This window comes from Salmo trutta, chromosome 24 (genome assembly GCF_901001165.1).
Source record: "Salmo trutta chromosome 24, fSalTru1.1, whole genome shotgun sequence".
Taxonomy (NCBI): domain Eukaryota; kingdom Metazoa; phylum Chordata; class Actinopteri; order Salmoniformes; family Salmonidae; genus Salmo; species Salmo trutta.
Genome location: NC_042980.1, coordinates 21705268 through 21727057, shown reverse-complemented (window position 1 = coordinate 21727057; position 21790 = coordinate 21705268). Strand labels below are relative to the sequence as shown.

At 44.9% G+C, this 21790-nt stretch overlaps 1 protein-coding gene across 1 annotated transcript in view; it reads right to left on the bottom strand.

Annotated features, from left to right (window-relative positions):
• The window catches only part of itgb5 (integrin, beta 5), a 72764-nt gene that overhangs the window by 23577 nt on the left and 27397 nt on the right, over positions 1-21790 (bottom strand). Inside the window, exon 10 of the mRNA XM_029711461.1 lies at positions 14283-14712. Within this exon, the coding sequence (XP_029567321.1) occupies positions 14283-14712 (430 nt within the window). The remainder of the gene's footprint in view (positions 1-14282; positions 14713-21790) is intronic.

Genomic DNA, 21790 nt, shown 5'->3' with positions numbered 1-21790 from the left:
CTCTATAGAGAAGGGCAGGCAGGCAGTGAAACAGGCGGGCAGGCAGCGGAACAGGCGGGCAGGCAGCGGAACAGGCGGGCAGCAGCACAGTCAGAGACACACGGGGCCTCCCTCCTGACTCCCAACACCTCAAGGTCAGCGCTGCTCATATTTAATGCTGCTACATTGGGAGAAAAAAAGCTACCTTTGCAGTGGGGGAATGGTCATTAATACCATCCAGTTTTAGCGTAGGGAAATGCCACATTTTATGAACTGTTTTTGAGGAAGGGCAAATCCGCCTTGCCCGTGTCTTATGAGGTCGAACAACTAAAACATCACAGAATAAAAGTGCTTGTTGACACTGACAGCCGTGTGAGGTAGAGAAGTACAATTTGGACGGTGTGACTTGGAGACAGAGGAAAACACAGACCGGGTTGAGAGGAACGTGGAATGTCCTCTGTGTTAAGTATGGTAGGACTGTGAGTGAGTGAGCCAGAGTGCTGCTATGGCCTAGTTAGAGAAGAGCCTGGCTGGGCCTGGGAGAAGCTAATGCTTTCTGTCAGTGAGAGGGAGGGCAGTAGTGTGTGTGTCTGACAATCAGACCCATAGTGCTCTGCCATGCTCCTCTAAGCCAGGCACTGTAAGGAGAGTGTGTGTGTGTGTGTGTGTGTGTGTGTGTGAGAGAGAGAGATGGTCAGCCAGGCGCTGTCAGGGGTGTGTGAATGTGAAAAAGAGAGGGTCAGCCAGGCGCTGTCAACAGCACAACATCTGCACTACTCTCAACATCCAGAACATAGGACAACGGTTCAACAGATAAACACCACAAACCAGTGGAGAAGCAGAGGCACTGCCGAGTTGGATCGATGATCCTTGCAGAAACACAGAGGTTAAAATGTTACCAAGGCCTAATATATCCCTAGTCAAGGGCCCAGGAAAGAGCTACAGTTGAAGTTGGAAATGTACATACACCTTAGCCAAATACATTTAAACTCAGTTTCACAATTCCTGACATTTAATCCTTGTAGAAATTCCGTCTTAGGTCAGTTAGGATCACCACTTTATTTGAAGAATGAAATGTCAGAATAATAGGAGACAATTATTTATTTCTTTCATCACATTCCCAGTGGGTCAGAAGTTTACATACACTCAATTAGTATTTGGTAGCATTGCCTTTAAATGATTTAACTTGGGTCAAATGTTTAGGGTAGCCTTCCACAAACTTCCCACAATAAGTTGGGTGAATTTTGGCCCATTCCTCCTGACAGAGCTGGTGTAACTGAGTCAGGTTTGTAGGCCTCCTTGCTCGCACAGGCTTTTTCAGTTCTGCCCACACATTTTCTATAGGATTGAGGTCAGGGCTTTGTGATGGCCACTTCAATACCTGACTTTGTTGTCCTTAAGCCATTTTGCCACAACATTGGAAGTATGCTTGGGGTCATTGTCTATATGGAAGACCCATTTACGGCCAAGCTTCAACTTCCTGACTGATGTCTTGAGATGTTGCTTCAATATATCCACATTATTTTCCTGCTTCATGATGCCATCTATTTTGTGAAGTGCACCAGTCCCTCCTGCAGCAAAGCACCCCCACAACATGATGCTGCCACCCCCGTGCTTCACGGTTGGGATGGTGTTCTTTGGCTTGCAAACTCCCCCCTTTTTCCTCCAAACATAACGATGGTCATTATAGCCAAACAGTTCTAATTTTGTTTCATCAGACCAGAGGACATTTCTCCAAAAAGTATGATCTTTGTCCCCATGTGCAGTTGCAAACCATAGTCTGGTTGTTTTTAATGGTGGTTTTGGTGGCTTCTTCCTTGCTGAGCAGCCTTTCAGGTTATGTTGATATAGGACTCGTTTTACTGTGGATATAGATACTGGAGGAAACAGGTACAAAAGTATCTTCACAAGGTCCTTTGCTGTTGTTCTGGGATTGATTTGCATTTCCTTCCTGAGCGGTATGACGGCTGCGTGGTCCCATGGTGTTTATACTTGCATACTATTGTTTGTACAGATGAACGTGGTACCTTCTGGCGTTTGGAAATTGCTCCCAAGGATGAACCAGACTTGTGGAAGTCTACAATTTATTTTCTGAGGTCTTGGCTGATTTCTTTTGATTTTCCTATGATGTCAAGCAAAGAGGCACTGAGTTTGAAGGTAGGCCTTGAAATACATCCACAGGTACACCTCCAATTGACTCAAATGATGTCAATTAGCGTATCAGAACCTTCTAAAGCCATGACAGAATTTCCTGGAATTTTCCAAGCTGTTTAAAGGCACAGTCAACTTAGTGTATGTAAACTTCTGACCCACTGGAATTGTGATACAGTGAATTATAAGTGAAATAATCTGTCTGTAAACAATTGTTGGAAAAATTACTTGTGTCATGCACAAAGTAGATGTCCTAACCGACTTGCCAAAACTATAGCTTGTTAACAAGAATTTTGTGGAGTGGTTGAAAAACTAGTTTTAATCAAATCAAATCAAATTTATTTATATAGCCCTTCGTACATCAGCTGAAATCTCAAAGTGCTGTACAGAAACCCAGCCTAAAACCCCAAACAGCAAGCAATGCATGTGAAAGAAGCACGGTGGCTGGGAAAAACTCCCTAGGAAAAACTCCTGAGAAAGGCCAAAAACCTAGGAAGAAACCAGGCTATGAGGGGTGGCCAGTCCTCTTCTGGTTGTGCCGGGTGGATATTATAACAGAACATGGTCAAGATGTTAAAATGTTCGTAAATGACCAGCATGGTCAAATAATAATAATGACTCCAACCTAAGTGTATGTAAGCTTCCAACTTCAACTGTATATATGGATACTGTATACTGTATATATGGATCTAGGTTTCTCAGTTGTCAAGGGCACCGTGGAGTATGGACCCAGATGTGACACACTAGTCTAGTGGAGGACCTTACCACACTTACCACACAGTTGGCTCAATTCACCCCTTTTCTCTAGCTAGGGCCTGCCTCCCAAACTGTTCCCATATGCTGCCCACTCAGCTCCAACATATTATTTTTAGTCCGCTCTGATGTGGGTGCCATTCTGTATGAGTTAATGTATTGTTCTGTATTTTAGTCTGCTCTGATGTTCCTTCAGCACAATAGGAGTTAGACATGACAATTTCTTCTCCTTCAAGACAGTATCACAACAAATGGCCCATCTGTGCCTCTCCTCTCCATCGGAGGACAACAGTAACACAGTTCTCAACAGAGAAATGTGTTAAGCATGCATGCAGGCCAAGACAAGCTGCCGCTTGTATGCTGAGTCAAGCTTGGGTCGTCATCAGCAAAAAATAAAGAAAATATAGTCAAACTTCTGTAAGATGTGTGGGGTAGGAGACGTATTCAAATAACTACAGTCACTACAGCTACATCAGATGACTCTACATTTAATTTAAGCTATGCTTAGGTTTGTGTGCAGAGGATTTAAGATTATTTTATAATAACACTACTTTGAAATATCCTGTGTCAGTGAAAGCAATATTTGATAGTGTTGGCAGACCAGACCGTTGACAAACCAACTGTGAAACAACCAGTACAAAGAGCTTTTAAAACCCTAGAAACACACACACACACACACACACACACACACACACACACACACAGAGGGATGGTTGCATGTTAAGTAACTCCTGTCATAGACGGTTTTGTCCCGAGTCAGCACGGATGACAAACATCACATGCCTACTGTACCAGTCGCCAGACAACAGCAATTACAGGGCATGAAAATAATGTTTAGGCCTTTGAACTGGTCAGCTGATTACCCCCCACCCACAACTACAACCCTATGAATACTCTAATAACACTGGGAACAAAAGCTAGTAAAGAAAACGCCAAAGGACAAGTTCAGCTTTGCAACCTTAGGATTATGATAGACACACACCTGGCTGGGTTAGAACCATATTGCTGGATTTGATTCTATAGTTAGAACACATGGATAAAACCGTGAACAGTTTCACAGGTCAATAACCTGGCTGTCATTTACAGGTGCTGGCAACATGGTGTTCATTTTATTGAGTAGGCATTTGACACACTCCAATGTGTGTGTTTGATATGCAAAGGCAGCATATTTCTTTCACTCCTCAGAAGCCTGTGCTGACCTTTACACCTCAATATATTCACTCATCAGGAAACACATGAGAGTGATGGGACATCACATGAATAGAATAGCCTCTCAGATCCCCTTTTACCGCAACACAGGAGGATCATGAATGGGAATGTACAACATTTCGCCATGCCCTGGATGCTCTTCTGTGTTAGACAGGATTCTACTCTGGAGGAGGAGCAGTGGATGCCGGGAGCGTTGTGACTGATCACAGAGTCAGAGGTAGAGGCTGTCAAGACCAGCAGAGAGAGATTTACTGTATACAGCCCAGCCAGACGCCTCAGAGCTCAGACACCATGAAGTGTGGCACCGACTGTACTCAATAGATCTGGTGGGTTTCAAATAGTATTTGTGGAGAAAACCGGGTCCATCTTGCACTCAAAGTAGGTTCAATCATATGCTCAAAGTATTTGAAACATTTCTAATACTATTTGAACCCAGTAGGTCTAGTACTCACTTGAGGGCAAAACAACAGGCACATGAATCCATCCATATATCGCAAATCCACAGGCCTGTTCTCCCCCTCCTCTCTCTCTGAGAGTAAACACTGACAGTGTAAACTGGAAAGTTGCCCCCTCTCAGGAGTCCACTCCACAGCTAAGAGCCTGGAAGAAGTCTTTCCTTTTCTCTATTTATTTCCTTTATGTAGCACTCTGACCCCAGGTGCCATAGACCAACAGTAACCACCATTTATACAGCTGTGGCTTGTTATCTTCCTCCAAGCAATTACAGTCTTGTTCCAACCTGACCTGTATGGAGTTCTGGAGGGCTCCAGGCACCACCCAGAATACAGCCACATCATAAAGACAGAAGAGTTCAGAGAACGTTTTTAAAACATGTGTTGAGCCCACAAAATAAAAAGCAAATACTGTTAACTCTTCCCACCTGATGTTTGGGGAGAACGTAAAGTCACTCACTTTGCTCAGGTGCAAATGCTTTAATCTGGCGTTAAGGGATTGTTATTAAACTGTGGTGCAAATTACACCTTAAAGTGACATGCCATAAGAGAGAATTCCGTCCCTAACAAAGGACCAATTCTAACTTGAAGTCGACAACAAGCAACTAGGAGCCTAATGCAAATCCCTCATATGACATATGCACACTTATTTCAAGTTATCAAATTTTATTTGTCACATGCACATGGTTAGCAGACATTAATGCGAGTGTAGCAAAATGCTTGTGCTTCTAGTTCTGACAGCGCAGTAATATCTAACAATTCCCCAACAACTACCTAAGGGGTGAATAAGAATTTGTACATATATGGATGAGCGATGGCCGAGCGGCATAGGCAAGGTGCAATAGATGATATAAAATACAGTATATACACGTGGTAGGAGTAATGTAAGACAGTTATATGCAACCTGCCCAGAGCTCCACACAAATAATGTACAGTAGGAGTAGCATGAATATGATAATAACAATGACCTTTGGTAGCCATGGTAATCACAGCTGCATACATGTATCGACAAAGAGGTGAAGTCAGTAGCAGCCATTGTAATGTAATTAGATATATCTAGAGAAGGGGAGTGTGGATTCCAGAAACTACACTATTCTGCTTCCTGTCTGTCCCAGGGACAGTAACCTCAGATCCTTGACATGATGGAAAACATGGAAGAACATGCCCTGTAGGCCACAGTGGTTAATGTGTACAGAGAGGTCCTGCGGCAGCAGTGTTTAACCCTCTCACCACTACATTGGACAAAAGAGAAACTTTGAGATGAGATCTGACCCCATTTTATGTGTCACGTTTTCTCTGCATATTTGACTAAATATTTCAGTGTCTCTCCTCTGGAAGCCCAGCAGTATGCACGTCTCGGGGTGCATCCCACATAGCACCCTATTTCCTATATAGTACAGTGCACTTCTTTTGACCAGAGCTTAATGGGCCCTGGTCAAAAATAGTGCAATATAAAAGGAATAGGGTGCTATGTGGGACGCAAGCCTTGGAGTACCACTCATCAAATACATCAAGATGGTGCTGAGAGAGCTGTAGGTTTCCAGCAGCAACACCTGTAGTGCTTTGAGGGGTATAGGTTCTTTACTACAGGGGGAGGGGATCCTTGTTTCTGAAGTAGTTCTATGGGGCAAGAGAGGCCCCAAACAGAGCAGGCATGGGAAGTGAGAGAGTCTTGTATAGTATTTATTAGTTAGTGGAAGAAGGGCAATCCTGGCTCTTTATCATGGTCAGGTTCAGTCAGGTTTGAGGGGGGGTTGAGGTGTCATCCTGTGTTTGCTTTGGGTCAGGGGGCTACTTGCCTACTGAGCAGCAGTAGCAACCTAGGTGCTGTTGAGCTAGCTTCTGCCTAGCAAGGGAGAGAGGAGGGAGATATGGGGTGAGGGACAAAATCAAAACACACACGGAATGATGCACACGCATGCCCATATGATAGGCACATTTCTGCTCAATGCGCACTGCTGAGCTCCGTAGTGAGTTTACATGCTGGGCTGTCTGCCAAGAATTAACCCAGAATACGTTGACTACTAATTGCTGTGTTTTCAACGAACTACAAATAAAAACACTAACCGACTCCACAGCTGTGCCAAAATGTTTAATGAACTGCTGCTTCAGCCTTGTAGAACCTGAGATCCTGTTCAAACTATGTTCCAGTCAACAATATCAAAGTGATTGAGTGAAATCAGACTACTACTGGGCAGTGAGTAGGTGCTACAGTAGGTAGTAGCAGGAGCTACAAATCATGATGGTTATTGGGACATCTTGAGTACTGGTATTAGCTTTGTTCCAACTTGTCCATGTTCCAGCTATCGCTGCAGGCTTTTCATACAAATCAGAGTAGGCCAGACAGCAGTACCGCAATCTAAAAATACATTTTCTATTGGCGGTGTCTATAAATTAAAGAGCTGAGGAGGAGAATAGAAGAAGCTTTAGGATAAAGGATGGCTCTACAACATTTTGACACGTCAAGCAATAAAACCAAAGTGCTTGGACGTGCCAGATGCTTGGCAAACACAGGACTAGTTACAGTCTACCCTAACTATTTTGAAAAATAGGCCAATCATGTCAGAGAGAGATTGGAAGCCCGCTAAATGTTTTCATTTCAATAAGGCAAAGTCACAGTCGTGCCAGGCACACACACATTAATAAACACATGTTCCCATTTACTGTTTCTAACCTCCATCTGAGGCTGATGATTTATGAGGAGAAGGGGTTTGTTGGTAAAGTGCAAGTGGAAAACAGCCATGCTATTTCTGGCGTTTGGTGCTATTGAGTGGTTAGATTGTTACCGATAAGCAGCTGTAGATGTGTGACAGAGCAGAGGACCACAAAGTCTACGTTTACTGAGGCCTCGTCAAAAGGCAGCCGACACACAGACTTAGCTGATCCATGCTTACACAGAAAGACGCAAAAGAAAGAAAGTTTACTATTGCCTCTATCAACATCTTTTAACTCTCTCACACCCTGGTAATCACCCATTCATACTTTACTGTAAGTGATACAAAGACTAACTCTATCCATACAGCACCCATCTATCTACGCCTACTTAATCCTCCAGATATCCTGACAGACTCAGCACAGGCCTTAGGGCAGAGAGTCTGGCCTTGCAGAAGACACTGAGGTTACGAATGTATGAGAATACAGAGAGTCTCTGAGCACAGGTCAGCAGACCAAACACATGCACAAGCACACATTGTGGCCCCTGTGGGAGGTTACTGACACCACTCCTCCCCTATCCTTGCTCCTGCCAGACCTACTAGCTTCAGGGACTGATTAATGCCCCCGACCTGACCTTCATTCTACAGGCCACTGTCTTAGGTTTCACAAGAACAGGGTTGTCCTTGCACAGCCATAAGAGGTTCTTTGACTATAAACTCAGTATCACACAATCAACCCCGTCCAGAAACAACCCCATACCCCTCTATGCACCATTAGTTCCATACATCAATAGCGAATATTCCCTCTATCCTATCAGAGGGTAAGGTGGAACGTTGTCTATAAGCATCTCCCACCCAACACACGCATCCCACCCAAACCAATTGAAACCCTTCCACTCATTGAAAGACACTGGAAGCAGCGGAAGACAAGACCACCGGTGTTTCATTCAGTTGATCTAACCGGGTGCAGAGATACAGCAGCTTATCAGTGAAGAGGCCAAAAACACATGTAGGAAAGGTGAGTGAAGAGGCCAAAAACACATGTAGGAAAGGTGAGTGAAGAGACCAAAAACACATGTAGGAAAGGTGAGTGAAGAGACCAAAAACACATGTAGGAAAGGTGAGTGAAGAGACCAAAAACACATGTAGGAAAGGTGAGTGAAGAGACCAAAAACACATGTAGGAAAGGTGAGTGAAGAGACCAAAAACACATGTAGGAAAGGTGAGTGAAGAGACCAAAAACACATGTAGGAAAGGTGAGTGAAGAGACCAAAAACACATGTAGGAAAGGTGAGTGAAGAGACCAAAAACACATGTAGGAAAGGTGAGTGAAGAGACCAAAAACACATGTAGGAAAGGTGAGTGAAGAGGCCAAAAACACATGTAGGAAAGGTGAGTGAAGAGACCAAAAACACATGTAGGAAAGGTGAGTGAAGAGACCAAAAACACATGTAGGAAAGGTGAGTGAAGAGACCAAAAACACATGTAGGAAAGGTGAGTGAAGAGACCAAAAACACATGTAGGAAAGGTGAGTGAAGAGACCAAAAACACATGTAGGAAAGGTGAGTGAAGAGACCAAAAACACATGTAGGAAAGGTGAGTGAAGAGACCAAAAACACATGTAGGAAAGGTGAGTGAAGAGACCAAAAACACATGTAGGAAAGGTGAGTGAAGAGACCAAAAACACATGTAGGAAAGGTGAGTGAAGAGACCAAAACACATGTAGGAAAGGTGAGTGAAGAGACCAAAAACACATGTAGGAAAGGTGAGTGAAGAGACCAAAAACACATGTAGGAAAGGTGAGTGAAGAGACCAAAAACACATGTAGGAAAGGTGAGTGAAGAGACCAAAAACACATGTAGGAAAGGTGAGTGAAGAGACCAAAAACACATGTAGGAAAGGTGAGTGAAGAGGCCAAAAACACATGTAGGAAAGGTGAGTGAAGAGACCAAAAACACATGTAGGAAAGGTGAGTGAAGAGACCAAAAACACATGTAGGAAAGGTGAGTGAAGAGGCCAAAAACACATGTAGGAAAGGTGAGTGAAGAGGCCAAAAACACATGTAGGAAAGGTGAGTGAAGAGACCAAAAACACATGTAGGAAAGGTGAGTGAAGAGACCAAAAACACATGTAGGAAAGGTGAGTGAAGAGACCAAAAACACATGTAGGAAAGGTGAGTGAAGAGACCAAAAACACATGTAGGAAAGGTGAGTGAAGAGACCAAAAACACATGTAGGAAAGGTGAGTGAAGAGACCAAAACACATGTAGGAAAGGTGAGTGAAGAGACCAAAACACATGTAGGAAAGGTGAGTGAAGAGGCCAAAAACACATGTAGGAAAGGTGAGTGAAGAGGCCAAAAACACATGTAGGAAAGGTGAGTGAAGAGACCAAAAACACATGTAGGAAAGGTGAGTGAAGAGGCCAAAAACACATGTAGGAAAGGTGAGTGAAGAGGCCAAAAACACATGTAGGAAAGGTGAGTGAAGAGGCCAAAAACACATGTAGGAAAGGTGAGTGAAGAGGCCAAAAACACATGTAGGAAAGGTGAGTGAAGAGGCCAAAAACACATGTAGGAAAGGTGAGTGAAGAGGCCAAAACACATGTAGGAAAGGTGAGTGAAGAGACCAAAAACACATCAGTCTCTCAAACTATTTCTAACCATCAACTTCAAATTAAGCTGTGAATAGCTAACCTCTATGTCTGAGCTTTGTAAATTATGGGTTATTATTATTAGCAGTTCGGCCATTTTGTGGACTAAATTAATATTATAGTGGATATTTCCAGTATTGTATTGACCTATTGCCAACTACATTAAATACACCAGTTGATTGAATCATGGGTTTGATGTGGGTGTAATTGGTTCAGGCATGTACAGCTGATGACACAGCCACACTGACAGTCACTGGCCAGAAAAACCAGACAGTAGGCGGTTAGGCTCTATGGGAGGTTTGGCTTGGTGCTATATTATATCACCACAGCACCAAGCAGCACAGACATGACAACAGCTGGGTGTGGAGCGTGCCTGGCTTCCATCTATCGGCCCTCCTCACTCTCACTCTACTCTGAGAGGGCCAGGGCAAACAAGAGCATGGCTGCTAAAGCTATCAAAGAAGGAATCTAGGAAGAGAGTCATTTCCTCCAAAGAGCAGAAGGAAACAACATACTCAAAAACAGTAGGTAGGGAAATAGTGTGGGTAAAAGCTCAAAGACATAGCTACATTCCAGAAACACAGAGAGGATGGTACAGGTTGGCACAGTCAAATATCTGTGTATGTATAACTGCAGTAAAAAGATTCTGGTAAAAAAATAATGATTGTGTACTGTAGTAGTACTACGATATAACCTCAGAGCTCTATTTACAAGAAGAGTGGGACCCACTCTGGTCTCTCTCCACAGCTGTCTTTTAGTGGTTCCTGGAGTCCTGGCCTGGCGTGCGTTTTGGCCTTGACACAGTGATCAGATTAGACGGAGGGAAGCATCAAGGAGAAGGAAAAGAGTCAAGGCCCTAGTGAGAAGGAGCCGCTTCCTGTAGGTCTGGCTAATACACTGGTCTCTAGCCCAACCCCTGACCCCCTCAGCCTCACATAGGTCTGGCTAATACACTGGTCTCTAGCCCAACCCCTGACCCCCTCAGCCTCACGTAGGTCTGGCTAATACACTGGTCTCTAGCCCAACCCCTGACCCCCTCAGCCTCACGTAGGTCTGGCTAATACACTGGTCTCCAGCCTTATCCCTGACCCCCTCAGCCTCACGTAGGTCTGGCTAATACACTGGTCTCTAGCCCAACCCCTGATCCCCTCAGCCTCACGTAGGTCTGGCTAATACACTGGTCTCCAGCCTTATCCCTGACCCCCTCAGCCTCACATAGGTCTGGCTAATACACTGGTCTCTAGCCTTATCCCTGACCCCCTCAGCCTCACGTAGGTCTGGCTAATACACTGGTCTCCAGCCTTATCCCTGACCCCCTCAGCCTCACATAGGTCTGGCTAATACACTGGTCTCTAGCCCAACCCCTGACCCCCTCAGCCTCACGTAGGTCTGGCTAATACACTGGTCTCTAGCCTTATCCCTGACCCCTTCAGCCTCACGTAGGTCTGGCTAATACACTGGTCTCTAGCCTTATCCCTGACCCCCTCAGCCTCACGTAGGTCTGGCTAATACACTGGTTTCTAGCCCAACCCCTGACCCCTTCAGCCTCACGTAGGTCTGGCTAATACACTGGTCTCTAGCCCAACCCCTGACCCCCTCAGCCTCACGTAGGTCTGGCTAATACACTGGTCTCTAGCCCAACCCCTGACCCCCTCAGCCTCACGTAGGTCTGGCTAATACACTGGTCTCTAGCCTTATCCCTGACCCCCTCAGCCTCACGTAGGTCTGGCTAATACACTGGTCTCTAGCCCAACCCCTGACCCCCTCAGCCTCACGTAGGTCTGGCTAATACACTGGTCTCTAGCCTTATCCCTGACCCCCTCAGCCTCACGTAGGTCTGGCTAATACACTGGTCTCTAGCCTTATCCCTGACCCCCTCAGCCTCACGTAGGTCTGGCTAATACACTGGTCTCCAGCCTTATCCCTGACCCCCTAAGCCTCACGTAGGTCTGGCTAATACACTGGTCTCTAGCCTTATCCCTGACCCCCTCAGCCTCACATAGGTCTGGCTAATACACTGGTCTCCAGCCTTATCCCTGACCCCTTCAGCCTCACGTAGGTCTGGCTAATACACTGGTCTCTAGCCCAACCCCTGACCCCCTCAGCCTCACGTAGGTCTGGCTAATACACTGGTCTCTAGCCTTATCCCTGACCCCCTCAGCCTCACGTAGGTCTGGCTAATACACTGGTCTCTAGCCTTATCCCTGACCCCCTCAGCCTCACGTAGGTCTGGCTAATACACTGGTCTCTAGCCCAACCCCTGACCCCCTCAGCCTCACGTAGGTCTGGCTAATACACTGGTCTCTAGCCCAACCCCTGACCCCCTCAGCCTCACGTAGGTCTGGCTAATACACTGGTCTCTAGCCTTATCCCTGACCCCCTCAGCCTCACATAGGTCTGGCTAATACACTGCCGTGCAGAAGAAATAGAGCACCCAGAGAAGCACGAGAATGAACTTCACACAACTTTCTAGAGTTTTCCCCGTTAGTTAACACTATCAATATTTTCCTTTACTGTGGCAATTGTGATCGAAACAAAGCAATTTTAGTCACTTTCAACGCAACTACTAAATCACGTTTTATTGGTCGCATGCACATATTTAGCAGATGTTATTGCGGGTGTAGCATAATGCTTGTGGTCTATGCAAGACTTAGTATGCAAAACTAACTACGCAAGAGATTGTTGTTGGCAGAATACATCGGAGTAGGATTCTATTGCATTGACAGGCACAACTCAGGCCGGCCCGTACTCTACACAGACCGGTGTGCCATAACCAATCAGAGCTGCAGTAGGACTATATGCAAATATACTATTACTATACATCGATCTGTGCCATTCACTTTGAACTGGACTGTTTTTACAGCATGAGCGGTCGTGAGTAGATACACTTGTTTTGTATCAAAGTACTGTATCAAAACAAGATAAACTTCAAGATTTCTTCCAGACCATGCGGTTATCATGAAAAGGCTGGGAGATTTTAAATGCTTTGAGCTAGAAATGAGAACCCACCCAAGGACAACGCGACAATTTATTTCCTCTTTAATAATGACCAATGCCTTCCGGCAGTTCATCAGTCTGGATCCTGCAGTTCAATCCAAACCAGCTTCTCTTCCTAACACAACGCAGAGCAAATGAACTGCTATCATCACAGCGTAACCAATCTAGCCTATTGCACAATACTGTTTACATGGCATGTAACAGGAGGGGAATGGGACTTCGTACAGAGTCTGAACCTCCCCAAAACAATTAGTGGGTTTAGGGACCAATGGTGGTATACAGAATTATTTTACAACACTGTTTATTACACGATTAAGTAACAGTGCCAGAGAAGTGTGGGAGAGAGGACTTTCATTCCGATTCATTAGGAACTCATTATAGACTGAGCCAACCATGCACAGCGAGGAGGTGTGTGAGTGAGAGAGTGTGTGGGGGGCCACAGAGCATACTGGACTGTTAAGATTTAATTACTACCCCACCCCTTCCAGTTATCATCCTACCCTAAGGGCCTGCTTATGGTCCGACCAACCGACAAACAAATGGTCCATTTTGTGTTTGTCCGCTGCTTGGTCCTGCTGACTAAACGAAACAAGGCATTTTAACTGAGTATAGACCCATGCATTGTATTTGGCAATACACAAGGCACTGAGCAGGGCCTCTGTTACAAAGCTCCCTCTGTGGTTTGGTGGAACAGCCGTTAGCTTGGGGATGAGCCAGGGGCCCTTGGCCAACATCCAGCAGGTCTCGACCCAAAACACACAGAGGCTACTTGGACTGGACCCGATGTTCTGGCAATCCAATAGGACGGCCTGTTTAGTATGTCACTAAGTTGCTCCCAGCTAGCAACCCTGCACACAGAATCCTGCACACAGCCACCCCAACTCTCCAGGGTCCCAAAGCACCCAGAGAACACAGCTCAGCTAGAGATAGTAAAACATGATCTGCACAACAAACTAGCTCCCAGCAGCTGTTCCTGAGCACTTCACCTTTCCCAAAGAAGAAATTCAGTATCAAGAGACCTTTATCATAAAAAAACACTCAGAACATGTGTGGTTTAGTATTAACACACACACAAAAAGTACCCTCTCACACACACACAAACAGTAGCAGACCTGCAGGGCTGTGTTCAAAGCTGCACCACTAACAGGCTGCTTTTCCTCTAATAAAGGCAGGTTGACGTTTATTGTCATGAGTCTTGCATTGGAGGCAGAAAGAACTAAGTGGTTTCCGCTACACGGGCATGCTGCAAAGTCAAAATTGGCAATATCGTAAAAACTCATGAAAAAACACTAGCTTTTTAGTCTTAATTTAAGGCTAGGCATTAGGGTCATTCGTGTATGTCTGAATAATTTATGTTGTACACATGCAGAAGTAGAGGAGATCCAGCAATTTGGAGAGCGACGTAGCGGCTGTGCTCCCTTCTCTTTGCACACCTACCTGAGCAGAGGATGCCCTTGTGTCGGGCGCAGGAGAAGTCATCACACTCGCAGAAGGTCCCGTAGATCTTCCCGAACTCTGACTCGTAGCAGAGGCACTGGTTACAGCTACACTCCCCTCGCCCACCACAGATCTGCTTCCCCTCCGCCTCTCTACAGGCGCTCAGGTACATGCTGCCAGCCTCGCCCTCCTGGCACTCACAGCGGGCGCCCAGGTAGCCCGGGTCACAGCGGCAGGTACCACAGGTGTACTGTCCGATGGAGCTGCAGCGGCTACTGTTAGCCTGGGTCCAGTCGGTGCAGCCACAGTCACAGCGGTAGTCCACTGACACCTCCAGACGATCCTTGAAGCCCACAGGTTTGATGGTGAATCTCTGCTGGGTGCCAGGGGCGGGGCAGCCCCTAGCGTCCACACTCACGGTGAAGGACACCTGGAAGAAAGAAGAACAGTACAACAGGGTTAGTATTTGGACTGGAATTACACAAATTGACACAATTTCTCAATCAAGGAGTTTTATACAAACCTGTCATACTCATAACTGGATTTTAAAATAGCCTCAATCTGGATCCATCACAATTACACCATCTACCTCCAGATGAACCTATTTTGCTCATATTAAGGCTTGGCTGTGATCTACATTTGACCTGCAAGCGGTGTTTATACATGTGGAATTATCTCAGAGAGAAAGAGATCAAGAAAGAGCGAGAGACAGTGATCAGAGGAGAGAGATCAGAGGAGAGAGATCAGAGGAGAGAGATCAGAGGACAGTTTGTGGCTTTGAGTCAGTTAGTTGATAAATCACAGCCAATTCAAGCTGCAGATGACACAGACAGGACAGGACCTCCGCCCATTTGATTGCTCGGAGGAAAAAAGTCTGAACCAGACAGAAACTCCACCTTCCCTTTAGATTGGCCTGTCTCAACAGTTACGTTGATTGGAAGATGGTGCTGCAGTGGATAGCAGATGTTTTACGGGCTCCGGAATAATTCTCAAATGTGGGTTTTTTTTAACGCTGAAAAATATGTTTAACACGGTCTCCACCATCATTTGTTATGACTGAAAATAGCTTGGACACCAGGGGCCAGACGCACCAGTTGGGTGTAAAAAATAAATACATTAAAAAAAAGTCTTAAAATGCTAGATCAGGTGTATCTACGTCTGACTTTGGGATCAGAATTTACACCTGCTGCACCAACCAAAAAGACTAGCCGTAGCTAAATCCAGTGTAAGCAATGGATGAGATTTGATGCTCCATAATGGAGGTTGCTAGGCAGCACCCATTACTAGGCTGTTACTGTTCTCGTGGCAGTTTAACTTTGCGAGGCATGTCCCATCACTTCACAAAGCCCACCACTATGCATGCATGTTGTTTTCTTAACCATACCTTGATGGATCAATCAATCAATTACTGCGGAATGAATATCACTGAATGACGAAGTTATTGGATAAAGTAGGCTAATGCTATTGAAGGCATTTATCATATTGTTGCTTACTGAAACCTCCCAAAGTCATTGAGCTGTTTTCAATACTTTAAAGCAATAGCCATGTGGTCAACTATAATTTCAGTCCCTTATCATTGGGACAACATTAACACGCTGCTTTCAGACAAGCGTGGGGAATCGTCTTCATAAATCAAAATCGGCAAGATTTTTGTTTTCCGGAATCTCCGTTTGGATATTTGATTACAATTAGGCTGGGAAAATGTTAGCCAAATTGAGGTCAGTGTTCATAATGATAATCTTTAGTCTAGTTTGCTCATCTAACAGCATTATCAGAACATTTTGCTAGCATGTTATGTAGTCTAAGGTAGCCTAGTATAAACAGGTGGATTATTTTGCTCCCCACTCGTGCAGTAGCCTAGGCTATAGTGCCTTCAGAAAGTATTCACACACCTCAACTTTTTCCACATTTTGTTGTGTTACAGCCTGAATTTAAAATTGACTCAATTGAGATGTTTTGTCACTGGCCTAAACACACACACTTCCACTGACATTATGGGGTAGTTTTTTAAATTTTTTTAACAAATGAATAAAAATAAGACATCTGAAATGTCTTGAGTCAATAAGTATTTAACCCCTTTGTTATGGCAAGCCTAAATAAGTTCAGGAGTACAAATGTTCTTAACAAGTCACATAATACGTTGCATGGACTCACTCTCTGTGCAATACAAGTGCTTAACATTATTTTTTTATGACTACCTCATCTTTTTACCTCACATACAAGTATCTGTAAGGTCCCTCAGTTGAGCAGTGAATTTCAAAACACAGATTCAACTACAAAGTTTAGGGACGTTTTCAAATGCCTCGCAAAGAAGGGCACCAATTGGTAGATGGGTTTTAAAAAAAAGCAGAGTTGCCGGAGAGGAAGGAAACCGCTCAGGGATTTCACCATGAGACCAACGCTGACTTTAAGACAGTTACAGTTTAATGGCTGTGATAGGAGAAAAAACTGTGGATGGATCAACATTGTAGTTACTAACCTAAATGACAGAGTGAAAAGAAGGAAGCCTGAACAGAATGAAAATATTGCACAACATGCATCCTGTTTGCAACAAGGCACGTGGCTCCCGAGTGGCACAGCGGTCTAAGGCACTGCATCTCAGTGCAAGAGGCGACACTACATTCCCTGGTTTGAATCCAGGTTGAATCACATCCGGCCGTGATTGGGAGTCCCATAGGGCGTTGCACAATTGGCCCAGTGTCGTCCGGGTTTGACCGGGGTAGGCCATCATTGTAAATAATAATTTGTTCTTAACTGACATGCCTAGTTAAATAAAAGGTAAAAAAAAATAAGTCAAACTGAAGAAAATGTGGCAAAGCCATTAACTTTTTTGTCCTGAATACAAAGTGTGTTACATTGGATTTACCCCAAACATATTACGGAGTCCCAATCCCCATATTTTCAAGCATAGTGGTGTCTGCATCATGTTATGGGTATGCTTGTAATCGTCAAGAACCGGGGAGCTTTTCAGGATAAAAAAAATGTATTGAATGGAGCTAAGTACAGGCAAAATCCTAGAGGAAAACCTGGTTCAGGACAATTCTCCTTTCAGCAGGACAATAACCTAAAACAAGGCTAAAACTACACTGGAGTTGCTTACCAAGAAGACAGTGAAAATTCCTGAGTGGCCAAGTTCCAGTTTTGACTTAAATCTACTTGACAATCTATGGCAAGACCTGAAAATGGTTGTCTAGCAATGATCAACCAATTTGAACAGATCTTGAAGAATTTTGAAAAGAATAATGGCCAAATATTGTACAAGCCAGGTGTGTAAAGCTCTTAGAGTTATCCAGAAAGAGTCACAGCTGAAATCACTGCCAAAGGTGATTCTGACATATATTGACTCAGGGGTATGAATACTTATGTAAATGAGATATGAGCAATAATAAAAGTGGAGGTGGCAGCTCATCTATTAGTTTTGTAATATCTGATCAGACACATTTAGCATGCTGTAATGTAGCATAAATCAAGTGTATTATTTTGCTATTGACTCGCGCATAGGCAACTTGAAAAGCCCAGAGGTTGTGAAATATGAACATGAGACTCACATCCTTTAGAAAATATAGATTGATCTTTCATGGTATGTACAGAAAAGAATAGCATAGTCCCGCCTCCCGACCAGGCGTAGCTCATAGAAGGGCTTACGCCCAGGCATAGCTCGTAGAAGGGCTTACGCCCAGGCATAGCTCATAGAAGGGCTTACGCCCAGGCATAGCTCATAGAAGGGCTTACGCCCAGGCATAGCTCATAGAAGGGCTTACACCCAGGCATAGCTCATAGAAGGGCTTACACCCAGGCATAGCTCATAGAAGGGCTTACACCCAGGCATAGCTCATAGAAGGGCTTACACCCAGGTGATGCAACAGGTATAATCTTTACATCCACGTAGAGCACATTTTGTGTCGAACGTAGAGTTACGACCCACTTACAACCAACTGGTGCAATCGGCCCCTGATCAGCGATGACTAACCTCGATCCATGTTATTTTTACTGGTTATTGTTATTCACTGTGTATTTATTCCTCATGTCACCAATTGTATTTTTTTTATCTTTAACTCTACATTGTTGTAAAAAGACCCAGAAGTAAGCATGTCCCTGTTAATCTACATCTGTTGTTTATGAAGCATGTGACAAATAACATTTGATTTGCAGCGCATTACTGTTTCCTTCTCTGTAGCTCAACTGCCACAGCAACCATCTCCAGTGTGTGTGTTCGACTGCCTGTCAGATGAGGCAGTGTGTTATTCTTTGTGGTTTCACTCCCTTTAGATGGGATAACGGGTGTGAATTTCTCCAGTTAAACTGATACTACAATAAATCTACAAAACTGCAATGTATGTATGTATGTATGTATGTATGTATGTATGTATGTATGTATGTATGTATGTATGTATGTATGTATGTATGTATGTATGTATGTATGTATGTATGTATCAGTTGATATATCATCACCTTCCATATAACCTTTGGCACATTGGAAAACGCTCTGAGGCAAAACATCTTTAAAACTGGGTAATTCTGCCCAAAGAAAACACAAGGACCGACTTCAATAACATCAGTTAACTTTCAATACATTACACAGCTCTGGATGAGAGCATGGATACTTTCAAACACAAAAATATTTTAGCGAATGGAAAAGCTAATCTGAGGCAGCTGTAGCGGTATTTCAGGAAGGATGTCCTTCCATGACGTAAGGTTCACTCTTCCACATCATTCTCTTTCTCCCAGTGGTTCTAGATGAGTGAAGAAGAGCACACACACACACACACACACACACACACACACACGCGCACGTCTTCAGGTAGCCTATGTGCCCTTTGGCAGTGTTGAGCCCGGAGGGGTCATTGGAGGTGGGAGAGGCAGGGATGCGAGGGGGCACATGCTGTGCTTTGAGGTTTAGCTCCCAAGTCTGAAGGCCACAGCCCTCTGGACTGCAGCCCCAAAGCCAAACACTCAGATGCTTGGGCCGTGTTGATGTTGGCAGCAGCTCTGCACGCAACGATCTGAGTCTTCAGGAGAGGAAAAGAGCATCGGCCTGTCACTCAGAATGCAGGACCTTTCGCTCTCTCTATGGGTATCCTAGGCCATCAGTGTCTTCCATCTTCCCTTCCTCTTTCAATGAGAAGTGAACATCAACAGGCTTAGTGGTGAAGAGGTCATAGTACCACAGACCCTACTGGGTAAGCACCTGACTAAAATGAAACGCTGTACAATATGAAGCAATATGAGGGTGTGGCTGTGTGTGGAGTAAACACTCATGACATCAAACGGCGTCATCTGTCCAACCCAAACCATTGATCTAGTTAGTAAGTGATGAATGTCTGTAGGTAATACAGAAACACTAGTCAAAAAAAACTAAACAATAACAAAGCTATTGTCATCCACAAGCACAGCATGACAGAAGAACAGGACATGAAAGCAGAGTTGTGGTATGTTCCTGCTGAGTACTAGATAAGCCTCCAATCAGAGTCCACAGGAAGGAAGGGCCCACATAACACATGGAAGACCTGCTTGTCTGCTATTTGCCTCTTCCACTACAGCACAGTGCTCTTCCTAATGAGGTAATGAGATTTAGGGGAGTGAGTCATGAGGAACCCAGCTCCTTTAACCATGTGGCTCGTTAGGGAAACTAGCAACCATGAGATAAAGCTGCTGGAGTAAAAAGGCAGGGAACCAAATCCCAGGACATTACAGCTGTGATTGTGAGAGGGATGGAATGGAGGAGTGGAACAGAGAGAGCAGCAGATGAATCACAAAAGTCTGTCTTGAGTCAAGTATTCAACCACTTTGTTATGGCAAGCCTAAATAAGTTCAGGATAAAACATTTTCGTAACAAGACACATAATAAGTTGCATGGACTCACTCGGTGTGCAGTAATAGTGTTTAACGTAACTTTGATTACCTCATCTCTGTACCTCACACATACAGATCATTTTAAGGTCCCTCAGTCGAGCAGTGAATTTCAAACACAGATTCAACCACAAAGACCAGGGAGGTTTTCCAACACCTCACAAAAAAGTGCACCTATCGGTAGACAAGACATTGAATCTCTCTCTGAGCCTTGTGAAGTTGTTAAATTACACTTTGGATGGTGTATCAATACACCCGTTCACTACAAAGATACAGGCACACTTCCTAACTAATTCGCCGTGGAGGGAGGAAAACGCTCAGATGACACGAATGCTACGCTACAGGACTGTTTTGCTAGCACAGACTGAAATATGTTCCGGGACTCATCAAATGGCATTGAGGAGTTTACCACCTCAGTCACCGGCTTCATCAATAAGTGCATCGACACCGTCATCCCCCACAGTGACAGTACGTACATATCTCAACCAGAAGCCATGGATTACAGGCTAGATCAGGCTAGATCCGCACTGAGCTAAAAAGGCTAGAGCTGCCGCTTTCAAGGAGTGGGACACTGCTCCGGATGCTTATAAGAAATCCAGCTATTCCCTTAGACAAACCATCAAACAGGCAAAGCGTCAATACAGGAATAAGACTGAATCGTACTACACCGGTTCTGACGCTTGTCGGACGTGGCAGGGCTTGCAAGCTATTACGGACTACAAAGGGAAACCCAGCCGCGAGCTTCCCAGTGACGCAAGCCTACCAGACGAGCTAAATGCCTTTTATGCTCGCTTCGAAGCAAGCAACACTGAAGCATGCATGAGAGTACCAGCTGTTCTGGACGACTGTGTGATCACGCTCTTCGTAGCCGATGTGAGCAAGACCTTTAAACAGGTCAACAGTCACAAGGCCGCGGGTCCAGACGGATTACCAGGACGTGTACTCAAAACATGCGCGGACCAACTGGCAAGGGTTTTCACTGATATTTTCAACCTCTCCCTGACCAAGTCTGTAATACCTACATGTTTCAAGCAGACCACCATAGTCCCTGTGCCCAAGAATGCGAAGGTAACCTACCTAAATGACTACCGCCCTGTAGCACTCACGTTGGTAGCCATGAAGTGCTTTGAAAGGCTGGTCCTGGCACACAACGATGAGAGCCTATAGGGAGGTCAGAGACCTGGCAGTGTGGTGCCAGGACAACAACCTCTCCCTCAACATGGGCAAGACAAAGGAGCTGGTCGTGGACTACAAGAAAAGGAGGGCAGCACACACCCACATTCACAATGACGGGGCTGTAGTGGAGCGTGTCGAGAGTTAAGTTCCTTGGTGTCCACATCACCAACAAACAATCATGGTCCAAACACACCAAGACAGTTGTGAAGAGGGCACGACAACACCTTTTCCCCCTCAGGAGACTGAAAAGATTTGGCATGGCTCCCCAGATCCTCAAAAAGTTCTACAGCTGCACCATCGAGAGCACCGCCTGATATGGCAACAGTTCGGCATCTTCCCGTAAGGCGCTACAGAGGGTAGTGCATATGGTCCAGTACATCACTGGGGGAAAGCTTCCTGCCATCCAGGACCCATATACTCGGCAGTGTCAAAGGAAGGCCCCCAAAAAAATTGTCAAAGACTCCAGTCACCCAAGTCATAGA